Source organism: Pinus tabuliformis, chromosome 2_2 (assembly GCF_031772625.1).
Source record: "Pinus tabuliformis cultivar Carrire ecotype Pingquan chromosome 2_2, CPIR1, whole genome shotgun sequence".
NCBI classification, from domain to species: domain Eukaryota; kingdom Viridiplantae; phylum Streptophyta; class Pinopsida; order Pinales; family Pinaceae; genus Pinus; species Pinus tabuliformis.
Window position 1 is genome coordinate 295,691,279 of NC_142300.1, and position 14,515 is coordinate 295,705,793.

Here is a 14,515-nt window from a genome sequence, read left to right on the forward strand (position 1 = left end):
GCACCAATGGAGGTAGACCAAACCCAAGAAGGACTGACGCTAGGCCAAAAGGGCCAGCACAGAGGCAGAGCTGTCTTCTAACAGAAGTTTGAAATTTGTCAGGGAGCTGCCGGATCAACCAGGAAGGTTGACGTCAAAGCTCCAGGAGGCAAGGAGACCCATCGCAGAGCTGACGCAAAGCCTCAAAGAGCTCCACGCAGGCCCACATAGTTACTGCGAAGGAGCAAGACAGTTGTAGTAGGGGATAGTCAGTTCAGCTGCTGGATCAGCCGAGATTTTCCGGCTGAAGTGAGGCAACTCACTAAGTTTTTTGCCAGTGTCTTTTTCTCTGTAACTGGATTGTTGGAAGGGCATCCAGAATTGTATTCAGAAATATTGTTGAATAATAATAAACCCTCATAACTGTTGCACCGATTTTCACACATTGGGTTTTTCCGGGGACATTTGTCCATAACTAACGGTATCATTTGTGTTGTATTTTCTTTCTTGCTCAGTCTCTTGTTTCCGCATATAATTTAATTAAGTGAAGGCTACAGTGTATGTATTACGATATTTTTCATAGGAAACTGCAAGTAATTTGTTTAAAGGAATTTAACAAATAGGAGTAATATCATCAGTTGCTACAGTAGGGATTCCAGTTGAGGAATTTTCACATGGTATCAGAGTTGCAGGTGAAGCAAGAAGAGCAGAGCCGGTAGATCTAGCACTGAGCAGAAGGAGTTCGAAAAAGCTACAGGAGGCAACAATTCGAAACCCCCAGAGGGTTGATGCAATTCCAAGCTCGGAGGGTAGATTTTCAAGACAGTCTCTCTTCGAGTGAGTCGACGGAGAGAAGGACTTCTAGTTCGAATTTTTGTCGGGGCAGAGGGAGCAGCGCTGAAGCCTCAACGTGAGAGAGCTGGTGGGACGCAAATTTTCAGCAGGCAGATTGTTGGGCTGAAAAACATCAAAAAAAAGAAGAGAAGCACCTTGAGGGAAATTTTCCTCAGCAGACTTCCTGCCGAGAAGTCCATTTTCTCATTGGTTGAGTAGCAGCAGTGAGAAGCAGAGAGGGGATTTTCGATATTTTTGGTAGATATGGCAACCAATGGCTTGTGTCGAAGAATCTAGGGTAATTAGTATTAGTAGGATTCTTCTAGACTTGATAACAATTTGTGAAGTTCTTTTACAATTTATCTTAGCTTGATCTTCTTATTATTAGTGTGTGCGTTTGCTTCATCAAACTACTACCAAAACAAAGAGACAAGAACACAGGATGTTTGGCTTTCTTCCAGGGCCAAAACCTCTCCCTCCTAATGAGGAAAACCCGCATAAAATTCTTCTTATAGAGATTCCAATTGACGAATACCAAGACCTTGACCCTTGACATAGTATGCCTCCAAGACCAAGACACCAATCCTCTTTGAAGTCACTACTATGATTATCATCATAGTTGTACCAAAATTGCTTCTTCATCTAGATCATTGTTGCACCATGAGTGACCCTTCATCTAGATCATTGTTGCACTTACTGAGAACATCACTACTGCCTTTCCATAGAGATATTCACTGTATCTACAAGGTCATCATACCGTTCTTCATTATGACCTTATCTTCAGAGGGTTTATGATCATGACTATGTAAAATATGTTGATAGAGTATTGCACCGAGACAATTTTTATGGTGAAATAATGTAAGTCTTTGTGAGAGTTGTTCATAAGGGATGCCGAGATTATGATTGTATTCTGAAATAGAGATTCGAGACCACCTTCCTTTCACCCATGCTAGGACTTATACTTTTGTGGTATACATCTATAATTTCTTCACTGTTTGTCATCCTAACTGTGAGGATCCCATCCTGTAAAAGTCCAACAGTCATGGTGAATTCAAGTCTCTGTACTTATCCAAGATCGTAGATGAGTCTGAATTGATACCTTCCTATAATGTGAATTACAACCCCTGTTCTTCACTGAATCATCTCAGAAAATGCAAGTTTTGTACTTCATTTTTGCGGTGACCCTAACTGGGTATATATAGTGGTTATGCATCCATTTTTGAGCCGACTTGAACAAGTGAAGCGTTGTGTCATTTATATGAGCCGACATGTCATCTCTTAGTTGTTTAATTCATTTTTGCAGTTCGACATGATGTTCTCTTCATTGTTTTGCTTGTAGTCTTCTTTGTTGAAGAATGTTGCTCGTCTTGGAGGGTTACTTGACACTAGATTGACCCATGTACATTACATAAATGCTCATAAAGAGATCTTTAACATAATCTTGATTCTTTGACTTTCCTAGACCTATGGAATGAGCAAGAAGCGCATTCATATAATTTTATAAAAATCATATTTCTTTTTCTTGACAAGTACAAAGATCAAATTACATTGACAAATACCAAACCTAGTTACAGTTTTCTTCAACACAGTGAACTGATCTGACAACTAACAATTGAAACGTGGCTCCTCCGGCAACTCGCACTGTTGTATTCGGCCTCCTCTGCAGATTAATTCAGCCTCCTCTTTCCTGTCTCTCAAACACTAGAAAATGTAGAGGAAAATTCCTCTGGACTTCTACTCTCAAATCTCTGGTAACCACTAGCTTTAATGCTTTCCCTAGCTTCAACTACGCCCCTGCTGAATACCTACAATTGGGTAGTCGAACTGCTCAAATCATACTCTGTGTCTTCTCCAGTCCCTTCAAATTGCTCTTATATTCTCTTGTTGGAGTCTCAATGGCCATAATTTCATCTCAACCGATGGCTAAGATCAATTTGAGTTCATTAATAGCAACCTCTAGAGCAAAATCGAACTTCCTTTCAATTCCCTTTAATTAACCAATTTTCCTAATTTAGACTTACGAAACTTTTAATTATTGACGGGATTTTGAGATCTCATGTTCCTTAGCCTCTTAGACAAATTCTAAGACTGGAACACCTATTTGTATGTAAATTGTGTTTAATGAATTTTAAAATTATTTAATATTGTTCTTAGAGCAATTTGAATCATTTTTAAAGCATTTTAAATTGTTTGTAAAGTATTTAAAGCTATTTAAAATTATTTTTAAACCATTTTAAGGCGTTTTAAAAGCATTTTAAATTGTTTTGAAAGCATTGAAAATCATTTGTAATGCATTTTAAAACATTTTATATTGTTTTTAAAGAATTTTAAATTGTTATTAAAACACTTTAAATGGTTTTTAAAGCATTTTTAATTGTTTTTAAAGCGTTTTAAAATGATTTAAAATTGTTTTTAAAGCATTTTAAATTGTTCTTAAGGCACTTTAACTTATTTTTAAAGCATTTAAAACATTTTAATTGATTTTAAATTGTTTTTAAAGCACTGTAAACTATTTTTAAAGCATTTTAAATTGTTCTTAAAGCATTTTAAATTGTTCTTAAAGCATTTTAAATTGTTTTTAAAACATTTTAAATTGTTCTTAAAACATTTTAAATTGTTTTTAAAACATTTTAAAACAATTAATAATTGTTCTTAAAGCAATTTAATTTACTTTTTAAATTGTTTTTAAAGCATTGTAAACTATTTTTAAAGCATCTTAAATTGTTTATAAAGCGTTTTAAATTGTTTTTAAAGCATTTTAAAGTGCTTTAAAGCTTTTTAAATTGTTTTTAAAACATTTTAAAAGGGTTTTAAAGCATTTTCAATGGTTCCTAAAGAACTTAAACTTATTTTTAAAGCATTTTAAAATAATTTAAAATTGTTCTTAAAGCAATTTAAAGTATTTTAAATTGTTTTTAAAGCACTGTAACCTATTTTCAAAGCATTTTAAATTGTTATTAAAGCATTTTAAATTGTTTTTACAACATTTTAAACCATTTTAAAATAATTTAAAATTGTTCTTAAAGCAATTTAAATTATTTTTAAAGTATTTTAAATTGTTTTTAAAGCATTTAAAATTGTTTTCAAAGCATTTTAAATTGTTTTGACAGCATTTAAAATAGTTTTTAAATCATTTTAAAGCATTTTAAATTGTCTTTAAATTATTTTGAACTATTTTAAACTCTTTTTAAAGCATTTCAAAAACATTTTATATTGTTTTTAAAGCATTTTAAATCTTTTTAAATTGTTTATAAAACATTTCGAATTGTTTTTAAAACGTTTAAAATTGTTTTTAAAGTATTCAAAACTATTTAAAATCGTTTTTAAAGCATTTAAAAATGTCTTCAAAACATTTTAAATTATTTTGAAACCATTATAAGATGTTTTAAAAAGATTTTAAAAGCGTTTTAAATTGTTTTTAAAACATTTCTAATTGTTTTTAAATCATTTTAAATTGTTTTCAGAACATTTCTAATTGTTCTTAAAGCAATTTAAATCATTTTTAAGGCATTGTAAACCATTTTTAATTTTTTAAAGCATTTTAAATTGTTTTTAAAGCATTTTAAAATCGTTTAAAATTATTCTTAAAACAATTTAAATTATTTTTGAAGTATTTTAAATTGTTTTTAAAACATTGTAAACTATTTTTAAAGCATTATAAATTGTTTTTAAAGCATTTTAAATTGTTCTTAAAGCATTTTAAATTGTTTTTAAAACATTTTAAAAGGGTTTTAAAGCATTTTCAATTGTTCTTGAAGCACTTAAACTTATTTTTAAAACATTTTTAATTTTTTAAAGCATTTTAAATTGTTTTTAAAGCATTTTAAAATCTTTTAAAATTGTTCTTAAAGCAATTTAAATTATTTTTAAAGTATTTTAAATTGTTTTTAAAACATTGTAAACTATTTTTAAAGCATTTTAAATTGTTTTTAAAGCATTTTAAATTGTTCTTAAAACATTTTAAATTGTTTTTAAAACATTTTAAAAGGGTTTTAAAGCATTTTCAATTGTTCTCTGCCTCTGGGACACTGATCCAGCAACTGATCCAGTAATCGAACTTCCTTAATTAATTCCCTTTAATTAACCACTTTTCCTAAGTTAGACTAAGGAACCTTTTAATTATTGGCTAATTAATTTAATTAAGGCATCTCCAAGTCAATTCTCGTGAATCATTTCCTGGGTTTTGAATATCTCGTGTTCCTTAGCCTCTTAGACACATTCTGAGACTAGAACACCTCTCTGATGGTACCATATCCAAAACTAACAAGGAATGGAAGCCATTTATCAAAGGAATAGTCTCTCAAGAGAAGGTTCTAGATTGGAACAGGTTAATGGATGATTTCATTCAAGAAGAACATCAAGACTAGGATCTTCAAAAGAATAATTTTGATGAAGAGAATATGGCCCTCGCTAGTAAGTTGAAGAAGGGTAAAGGGAAGTTTGACAATGGCGAGTTTGGTCATTATGTGAGAAAGTGTCCATAAAGGAAGAACAGAGGGAATGAGAAGAAGCAGGAGATGGTAATGGCAACTTTAGCTACAACCAAACAAGATAATTTCACGAGAAAGTTCGAGGAGTTTTCCCCGATCTCTCATTTCTCAGGGAGCACCATCCTTGAGGGTGCATGGTTCATACATAGCAGAGCATTGAAGCATATGACAGGAACACGAGAAGTATTTGAAAGCTTGACCGAATGAGACTCTAACTTGCACGTGAAGATTGGTTATAAGAGGGAGAGGACAGTCAGAGGATTCAAGACTCTACCATTCAGGATGGACTCAAGCGGGTTGTTGCGAGTCCAAAATGTACTTTGGGTACCACAGCTCAGGTGCAACATCTTGTCCGTCTCAACAATTGAGGCTAAGGGGTTTGAAGTAATGTTCCAGGATGGTAAGAGGATGCTCAAGCCCAGTGGCTACAACTCCAATTGAGGAGCATTTATTGGAGTCAAGGAGAAAATTTTATGAGACTCAAGGGGAGTCGAGTTCAAGAGGGAGTTTGTAGGTTTAGTGGGAGAATCCACAACCCAAGAATAGTGCGCCATCAGAGGGAAGAAAGGAGACTTCCATAACTTACAAGGAGGAACTTTAGAATGGGTTAAAGGCCTTGTTACCGCTCAAACTAGCAGGGATCCTAGGAGAGAATCCTAGAGGGGCAACTGCTAGGTCAAGGGAAACAATGGATCAATAGCCCATTGTCACCTCAGTTAAAGCTCCCTACTCTTTACGAACTTTCACCAATGGGAGGAGACCCAGTATGAAGGGAATCACCTAGATAAATGGGTCAATAAAGGGAAAAGAGTGATTCCTAAAGAGGCCTATTCACAAGAGAGGCTCAATATATGGCTTGCTTGCCCAAGAGGCAAGATGAAAGGCTCTCTAAGAAGGGCCAAGAGGGTCTTAGGGGCTAGGTTTTGCAAATAAGCTTTGTAAAGGAGGGACCTAGTCCTAAAAACCCTTGTGAAGACTTGGTTTCCAAATGGTCTTTGTGAGATTATCTTCGAAAAGTTGCGGGACCACACGGGACCAAGTGGACCCAAAATTAGGTCAAGTAAGAGGGATTGGTCACTCAAGGAGGGGCTTGACCTAATTGTGGAAGAGAAGAGGATCAATGGATAAATATTCTTGGAATAGAATGAAATGATCCAAATGAGGTCACTAGCCAAGGGAAACCTAGGGCAGGAAACAGTCCTCGAGCTAGGGCTTGCAATATATCAAGATCCCACCGATAGGTTTGCTTCAAATTTGGAGGGCCTCTAGAGAAAACTACAGCACAGTTGTGGACCAAAAATCGAAGTGTTTGGATGCCTATATTGTGAGATAGTTGATTCCCTAGGTGATCTATGTAGGCTAGACCTAGAAAGAAAGAGAGAAAGGTGAGAAAAATATGTTTTAGGGTGATCACCTATGGAGGACCAGTGCCTAATCCTTTGGGAGAAATGGAGTCAAGATGATTCCAATGTTTGGGATGGTTTCACTTCATCAAGGAGGCCTCTAGAACAATTTCGCATGGCAATTAGGGCATGGGACAATTGCTTCAAGATCTTTATACTTCAATGGACAATATGCGATGACTTATCAAGATAAAATTTCAACAAAATATCTCTAGGAACATTCACTTATTCAAACATGGCCCATGACATGATGCAACGCTAATAAAAGACAAATTTTCACTCTTTCACACAAGAAAAGCAGCAAATTTCAGCCTAGTATAGTGAAATTCCCCAGCAACATGCATGTGACATAAGAAAATGATAAAGTAGCATTAAAAGAGCACTTACATGTGAGAACAAGTATATCCAATCATCATCATATGCCAATATAGAAGCTCCAAGACAAAAATGAAGAGATCCAAACATCAAAATTCATCCATCCATCCAATTTCGTCCTCCAAAAAGAATAGCGAAAATCTCTTAAGAGAGAATGATCAATCCAAGTGATGATGAGAGAATGAATCAACTCATCATCTATTTATACAATGTCTAATGAATTCGATTTAGCTTATTTTGGCCTAATTTAGCCCCTAGAATAAAATAATGTACAAAATAACAAGTACTTTTCGTGACAAGCCCACCAAAATAGCTCAATAACAAAGGAGTAAGCCTCTCAAGAGGGTCGAATAATCAATAACATGTGTCGTTGGGCCTTAAAGGAGGCCTAATGAAGTCCATAGGTTCCATAATGTGAAATAAGACTCCCAAAAGTAGTGGACCAGGGGTTGGCCCCTTGTTCTCCAAAATAATGAACCTGTGGGGCTCCAAATGGGTATGGGGGCACACAAGTGTCTTCATGGGTCTCCAAACAGATTGAAGACCATCTGCAAGGGTCGAATGATGGTATAAGTGATGCTACATCACAATAGAGGTCCTGGGTCATCTTCCAAGTGCATGATGTAACTGTGGGGCTAGTTGGGCATAGTGATCCAAGTGGATCTTCCTTGTCCAATGGGTGAACCACAAGCAATATCTGAATGAATCTGGGGATCTATGGAATGCTATCTACTGCTGTGGAGGCCCATGGCTCTCTACACACACCCTACATGTGCCAATGTAGCCCTCTAGAGGGTTAAGATTCCATATAGGGAGACCAAACCCAAGATGGAGACCATCTGCAATCCTACATAAGATCCAATGCATCCCCTTGCCTTCCAGTACACCAAGTCATTAAAGAAATCAAGTTAAAGAGTTTACAAACCATGGACAACAAGTGGGCACTTCATAATGGCATGCCCTTCCATAGTGGGCTTTGGCATGTGCTAATGTCTCCAAGCTCCAAGGGGGGTTAACCAAGTACCCTATTAGGTGGTTTCTACTTTTAAAGGGGATAGTATGTCCTTGGTACATCCTTCAAATGGTGGTGGCATGTGATAAAGTGATGGAACAGAGTAGGGGATGAAGGGGCAATCTTGGGTCACATGCCAGGGTACAAGGGTAGCTGACAAAGGGAAGCCCACACTTGGGTAAATAATGTATAGGAGGGAGAAATCATGGTACATGAGTTACCCCAGCCTTGATTTTTCCACCCTTCTTCATATGCCTTTTGCCTTTTATGATTTTTCTTTGGTTAACTGCTCAGGGCTCAAGGAATGAGAGCATGATGTGTAAAGTATAATAGTGGATATCTTTAAGGTGGGGCGATTGATGCCCACCAAGGGTTGGGACAACCATGGGTTCCTGAACGATAGAAGAGACTCATCTAGGGCCTATAGGAACCAGGGTAATGGCTATGGAAATGGGATGGAGCTCAGGTATTGGCTTTTGCCCATGTGCGAAATGTGTTTGTCCCAACCATTTTTGCATTTTGTGGTACATTTTCTTGTTGAATGTGGCCAATTATTCTTTTTCTTTTCTTTTTAGCTGCATCAAGCTCCGGGGCATCATTCCAGGATTGACCCAAGGTGTGCACAAGGGGAGGGGAAGGCTAACCTTATGTGGACCTAGGGGAGGAATGTGGACCCAGGTGGGAGGAATGATGAATGGGGTTATAATGAGCAGAAGGGGAGTGATATATGTGGATGAGGGAGCGGGACCACGCAACCAAAATCAGGGTTTCCCATGTAGTACCATCCCTAAATCCCAAAGGTTAGTAAAAGATATCCCACGGGACTAAGGTTCAAGGGTAACATCCAAAAGAGGTCTAGGGGACAAGAGCACAGACCTAGCCCACTCTTTCCGCCGAATGACCCCATTAATCCATGCCCAGAAGTTTCCATGATAAGTAAACTACAATACTCAATTACCAAATGACAAGGCATACCTTTAGGTTTGGGAGGCCCACCTTAAAACATACGATCATGACAGATGTTGAGGGACCACATGGTTGGCTCAAGTGATGGGGAAGTGGCACAACAAGCTAGTTGGTGGCTGCAAGGCGCTGTTGGCTGTTGGCTGAGGACCATCTTGGAGAAAAAATTTCTCCTAGGGATATCACCCACAAATGGTGGGTAACAAGCCTATGATGAGAGGAAGAAGCAAGTGGTTTCTAATGGCAAGAACACTTCCAAGAAAGGTGTTGTTCACACTGCAATTTATGCTTCTGTGATGGATAATGAAACAGAGGATTATTGTTGGAGAGAAGTAGTGAAGAATGATTGTTGGCTAGTATGGGAAGATGAGTTACTTCCGAGGAATGGAAATACCACCCTCGCTAGGAGGGACTGTTGAAAATTGTGTAGCTTGGAAGGTACTACCACAAGTCCTGGGTGTTTGACTTGTAAGTAGAAAACCCACAAAAAGACTTGTTTGTGGGCAAAGTACCCAAGTTTGGGGGTTTTGTACCCAATCTTGTGGGCTTAGAACCCAAAAGAAATAATTTTATATTCTAATTTGTGTTGAGTAGGCTCTTAATGGAGTAAGAGGGCTCCTAAGGCACCAATTGGAGAGCTATGTATTGCAAGCCAAAGGAGAGGCTAGACAGAAGTGCAAAGGATCTCACTTGTGCAAGAGAACAAGCCTAAGGAAGCCGCAGATGTCAAGAAGATCCGCTGCGTAAGAAAATAAGGATAGCTGTCTTTGGAAGAGGCCGCGTTTGGGAGTATTCTATCTTCAAGAGAGGCCGAGTTCTATTCTTGGAGTAAAGTCTGGTTAAGGCCACCATCGAGGGTCTATCCTATACGACTGACGGGCCAAGGTTCTGTGAAAGGTGGTTTGTGTCTACTGGGAAAGGTCTAAGACCTCATGAAGGAGGCCGGATTGTGTAGTGACCTAGCCACAGTCTAGAAGGGTTGTTCTGTGTCTAGGCCACAATCCTAGGAGAGGAACGACAGCCTCAATGACCAGCCCAGATAGGCCGAAAGACCTCAGGAAGAGGACAGATCCAGCCAAGACTTCCCAGGCCTAGAAGAAAGCGAAACAGACCAAGCTGAGGAGGTTTTGAGGCTGGCTGAGGGTGCTGTAGCAGACTGTGGTGGACAACAAGGAAGAAGGGCTACAAAACATAAGTCTATTGGGTAAAGGAGGAATCTAATAGTAAGGTAATTAGTGCTGGTATTATACAGTAGGCTAAAGGAGTAGCCTACCAGTGAGCAACAAGTGAACAGTGATCTAAAGGAGTTGATCTTATGTGGACAAGAGGATTGAAAGGGCTGATTGCCAAGGAGGTCAACCAGCAAGTTGAAATATTTGTCTTTGTTTTTCATGGGCAGGTGACAGTGAAGGATAAGACCTCAGCCCTAGTTGTAACAGTCAAAGGACAAATTGTATTTTGTTGTACTATAGCATTTGTATGAGGGATTCTAAAGGGCCATGATCCCTAGTATGAGAGCCCTATGAATTTCTTATTGATGGACTGATAAGGAATGTTTTGGGCCATATAAATCTTATGTAATGTTAATTTTACTGTTGTTATATTCCGCTGTACAAAGTTGTTCACTGTTGAGCACTGCTAGTGTGTTTATGTGCTAGTCTAGTCATAGACCAGACCTAGAGTGCAAGGGAATTCCAACATTATTTTTAGGCTATCATTATAGGCATAACAAGTTAAGGCATCAGAGTCTCTAGCATTTGCCATCACAAATGTAAATGTATGGAATGACTAAATCCTACTTAACAAATTTCTAGATCAACTCGAAGAACCAATTTGTAATGAGGCAAAGGTTTTCATGGTGGGTTTAAACTTTATAGTATTACTATTCTTCTATGCACATTCTAACATTGTAAATATTTTGCAATGCTAAAACAAGAAGAACATGGTCTAAAATCTGTAATATTTACACAGATTGAAATTAAAGACCAATTAGTTTTACAATTTCTAATTTATAGTATGTAAGACTCATACAATTTGGATTATGTTTAGTCATATCATTTAATATGGAAAATGAAGTTTTACAAGCAAAACTTCAAACCTTCTACATTTCTTGGTCCGAAATTAAAAATGTCAAAGATGACAACATAGCAAGATATCGAATATCAGTAATGACAAAAAAGTAAAATTGTATTGTAAGATAAATTTGGGGAGAATCTCAAAGGACTAATCGCATCAGCAAATAGGATCATATAATGTAGAATAATATATGAGGCAAGATATGCTAATTGTATGATAAGAATATTCACATATGCAATGCTTGTTATTTCCGTAATGTCAAGCTTCATTTATTCTTTACGTACTATGCGTTGTAGTTACGGAAAAGAGAATGCTTTTCTTTAGGAACATTGAATTACAAACATATTTTAAATGTATTAAATATATCATGACATCTTGAATCCATTGGCAGTAACATAAAAGGCAAAGTGATCCAATTACATACCATCAATTTTTGCGTATCAAATTCGATTTGTATGTGTTGTGACTGTTGTCCTGAGGTCTCAGAAGGTGTACCAAATACCAAGCAAAGGCGCATCAAAGTTCCTGGGCCTTCCTTTCGTACAACTTTAATCTGTCCTCCCATTTTGTTGACCTGGAAAATAAATAAAATGTAGAAGGGTAAAATGCCTTGGTTCTTTTAATTAATGTGTATACCCTAATATTTTCATTGCTTTCATCTATATAATTATAATTTCCTGTAAATTCTTTTCCAAAATTGTCAATATAACCTACACTGAAGTTATTAAAATGCAGAGTTCTTATGATATTATTAGAAAAGTACGCTCTCCCAAATTCTAAGTTCCATTGTCTGCTCAAAAGGATCTTGAAGGCTTAGCATGAAATCTACTTGGAGTAAAAATGGGAATATAAATAATGGAAACATGGATGGGATCTTGCAACCATATAAATCTAGAGCTTTCCATCACCAAGAGGTGAGGTTGGTCCCCTGCCAGGTTATGCAATAAGATATTAACTAGGATGGAATTCTATACACTGCATTATTTGTGGGATAGTCATTCCCCTTCGTTGCTAGAATGTAGAGGAGTCAACAACACTCATTGATACTGACTTGCCAGGACCCATTTGGTGTTGATTTGGGGTAGCATCAGATGTGCTCTAGCCACGAAATTCGGTGGAGAAGTTGAGGCACATGAGATATCCAATACCCAGAAAGGCTTTGGACAGATTCTAAACAGTTTATGAGATATTAAAATAACTAATATTTTTAATGGAGTCCCTAAATCTAAACTTAGGGAAATTAAAATATTAATGTGGATTAATATAAAACTATGTCAGAATGGTCCAAAAGACATGGATCAAGCCAGATCTAATCTTAGCCGTCAATTAGGGACTTAATTTCGGCCATTGATATGTCAACAAGAAAAGTATAAGAGGAGGCTTGAAGGTCACTTGGAGGACACACTAGATGATCAGTGATTCTATTCTCTAGAGCGGGGTTTGATAAGAGAGATAGAATCAATGATCGGAGTTGCAGCTGAGGGGCAGTGAGTACAGAGAGACAGAGAGGCAGAGATAGTGCCGGGAGATCAGCGCAGGAGCCAGAGAGAGTGACGCAAAACCAGCCAGGGCTCACGCAGGGCCACGCAAAGGCAATCAGGAGCTGCGCAGTGCTTCAAAGAGGCCAGTGTTGCTAATGCAGAGGGCCAGAAGGCTGACGCAAGGCCTCCTGAGGCTAACGCAGGCCATTCAGGGTGACGCAGGGCTAGCGCTAGGCAGAGAGAGGCTGACGTAGTCTAGAAAGGCAGACGCTAGGGTTTCTGGGGTAGATTGGAGTTGAAGAGCTGCCGTAGGATTTATCTGTGGTTTCAGCTAGGACATTTGTCCAAGACTGAGAAGTACTACTGCCAGGGGAATTCTTTGTTGGGTAAGCCGGATTTGGCACCCAAATTGTACTCTGATATTGCTTAATAAGAAAACCCTCAGATAGTTGCACCAGTTTTCTCGCATTGGGTTTTTCCGGGGACATTGGTCCAAAAATAACGATGTCATTTTGTGTGCTTGTTTCTGTTTCCTTTAGTTGATGATATGTAATATGTTGAGCATGCACTAGTGTTTATTTTCAGTATTTACATTGTAAATAACTTGTTAAGTAACAAAAAAAGTAGGTAGGAATAAATCAGTAAAGTGCATGGAGGGTTTCTAACGTGTCAGACTTAGAAATTCCAACATTTGGAAGGACTACAAGTGGTTCTGTTGAAAGCCCTTAGAGACCCATCAAGAAGGACTAGAACAGGTTCTATTTAAAAGCCCTTTTTTCAACTAGAAACCTAAAGAATTGTACAACAAGATCTATCTAACCTACCCAATGTGTTAGTTCAATTAGTTTGAACTTTGAACAGACTATTTCATGGTGGAGTTCATCATGTTGTCTTTGGTTCTAGTCCAATAGGGGTTCAAATCTGACTAAGTACTATTGGTGATACCAGCCACTATTGTGGCTAGCAGTTGAGTTGCTCTCCATCTAGATATTCAGGGGAAGCGGGGGGATCCTGCAAGGTTTTCCTTGGAACAAAAAGTCTCCACCTGACCTTCAATATGAAATACTAGCTAACCAGAAGTTGGGTAGCTAAGGATCCTGAGACTAAGTGGATTAGGTCAAGGCATTTGAAAACAACACAAGCCTCTTTTAATGTTCAAGTGTTTGGATGCCTCTCCCTTAGAAATAGTTTGTAGTCAAAGGTAGATTCCAAAGAATAGGGTTTATGTATGGCAATTGTGACATTTACAAGAAAACAAGAATTCTCAAGCACCTTTTGTAGAATTGTAGGGCTGTAATATCCCCACCATTTTGAACAACCAGCGTATTATGCAAATATTTTACATTTTTGGGTTATTTTGGCAAAAAGGTGTCAAAAGGGTAATTTTAGTATGGCAAACAAGTCAACTCAATAATAAAATAAAAGAATTTCTAGAAGCTGCTCAAAGTGAAATTATAAAAGGGGAAAGGAGCTAATTTGGAGATCATCTTAAATCATCATTTCTATTGTTGCTAAAGTAGAGCTCAAGCGAGTTCAAACCAAGGGTTTCAAGGGAGATCCTCACCCTAGTTTCAGTGGACTTCATTGCGACCCTAGCTAGCCCTCCAATTTCGGTGGAATTCCTTGCCACCCTAGTTGGATTATATTAGCCATGTTTTTGCTAATCCTCTTGCAAGAGTTTGAAGCTAATTGATTTTCGCAGGAAGTGATTACTTGCCAAGGAGGCCATAATTTTCTGTGGAAGCCAATTTGTGATAGGGAAGACCGAAATGCTAGAGGGTCGAATTCATCTTCAGGGGAACGAAACTCTCCTTGGGAAGAGAGGTTGAATTTCCAGAGAACTTGAGGGGGCCAAATTATTTCCTTTACCAGGCGGAGTTGCCAATCTCCTCCAGGGCCAAG

The 14,515-nt window shown here is 37.7% G+C and overlaps 1 protein-coding gene across 1 annotated transcript in view; it reads right to left on the reverse strand.

The window, feature by feature from the left end:
* Nucleotides 1–14,515, reverse strand: part of LOC149192479 (histidine kinase 1-like) — a 360,562-nt gene that overhangs the window by 63,997 nt on the left and 282,050 nt on the right. Inside the window, exon 11 of the mRNA XM_089404623.1 lies at nt 11,557–11,706. Coding sequence (XP_089260749.1) covers nt 11,557–11,706 — 150 coding nt within the window. The remainder of the gene's footprint in view (nt 1–11,556; nt 11,707–14,515) is intronic.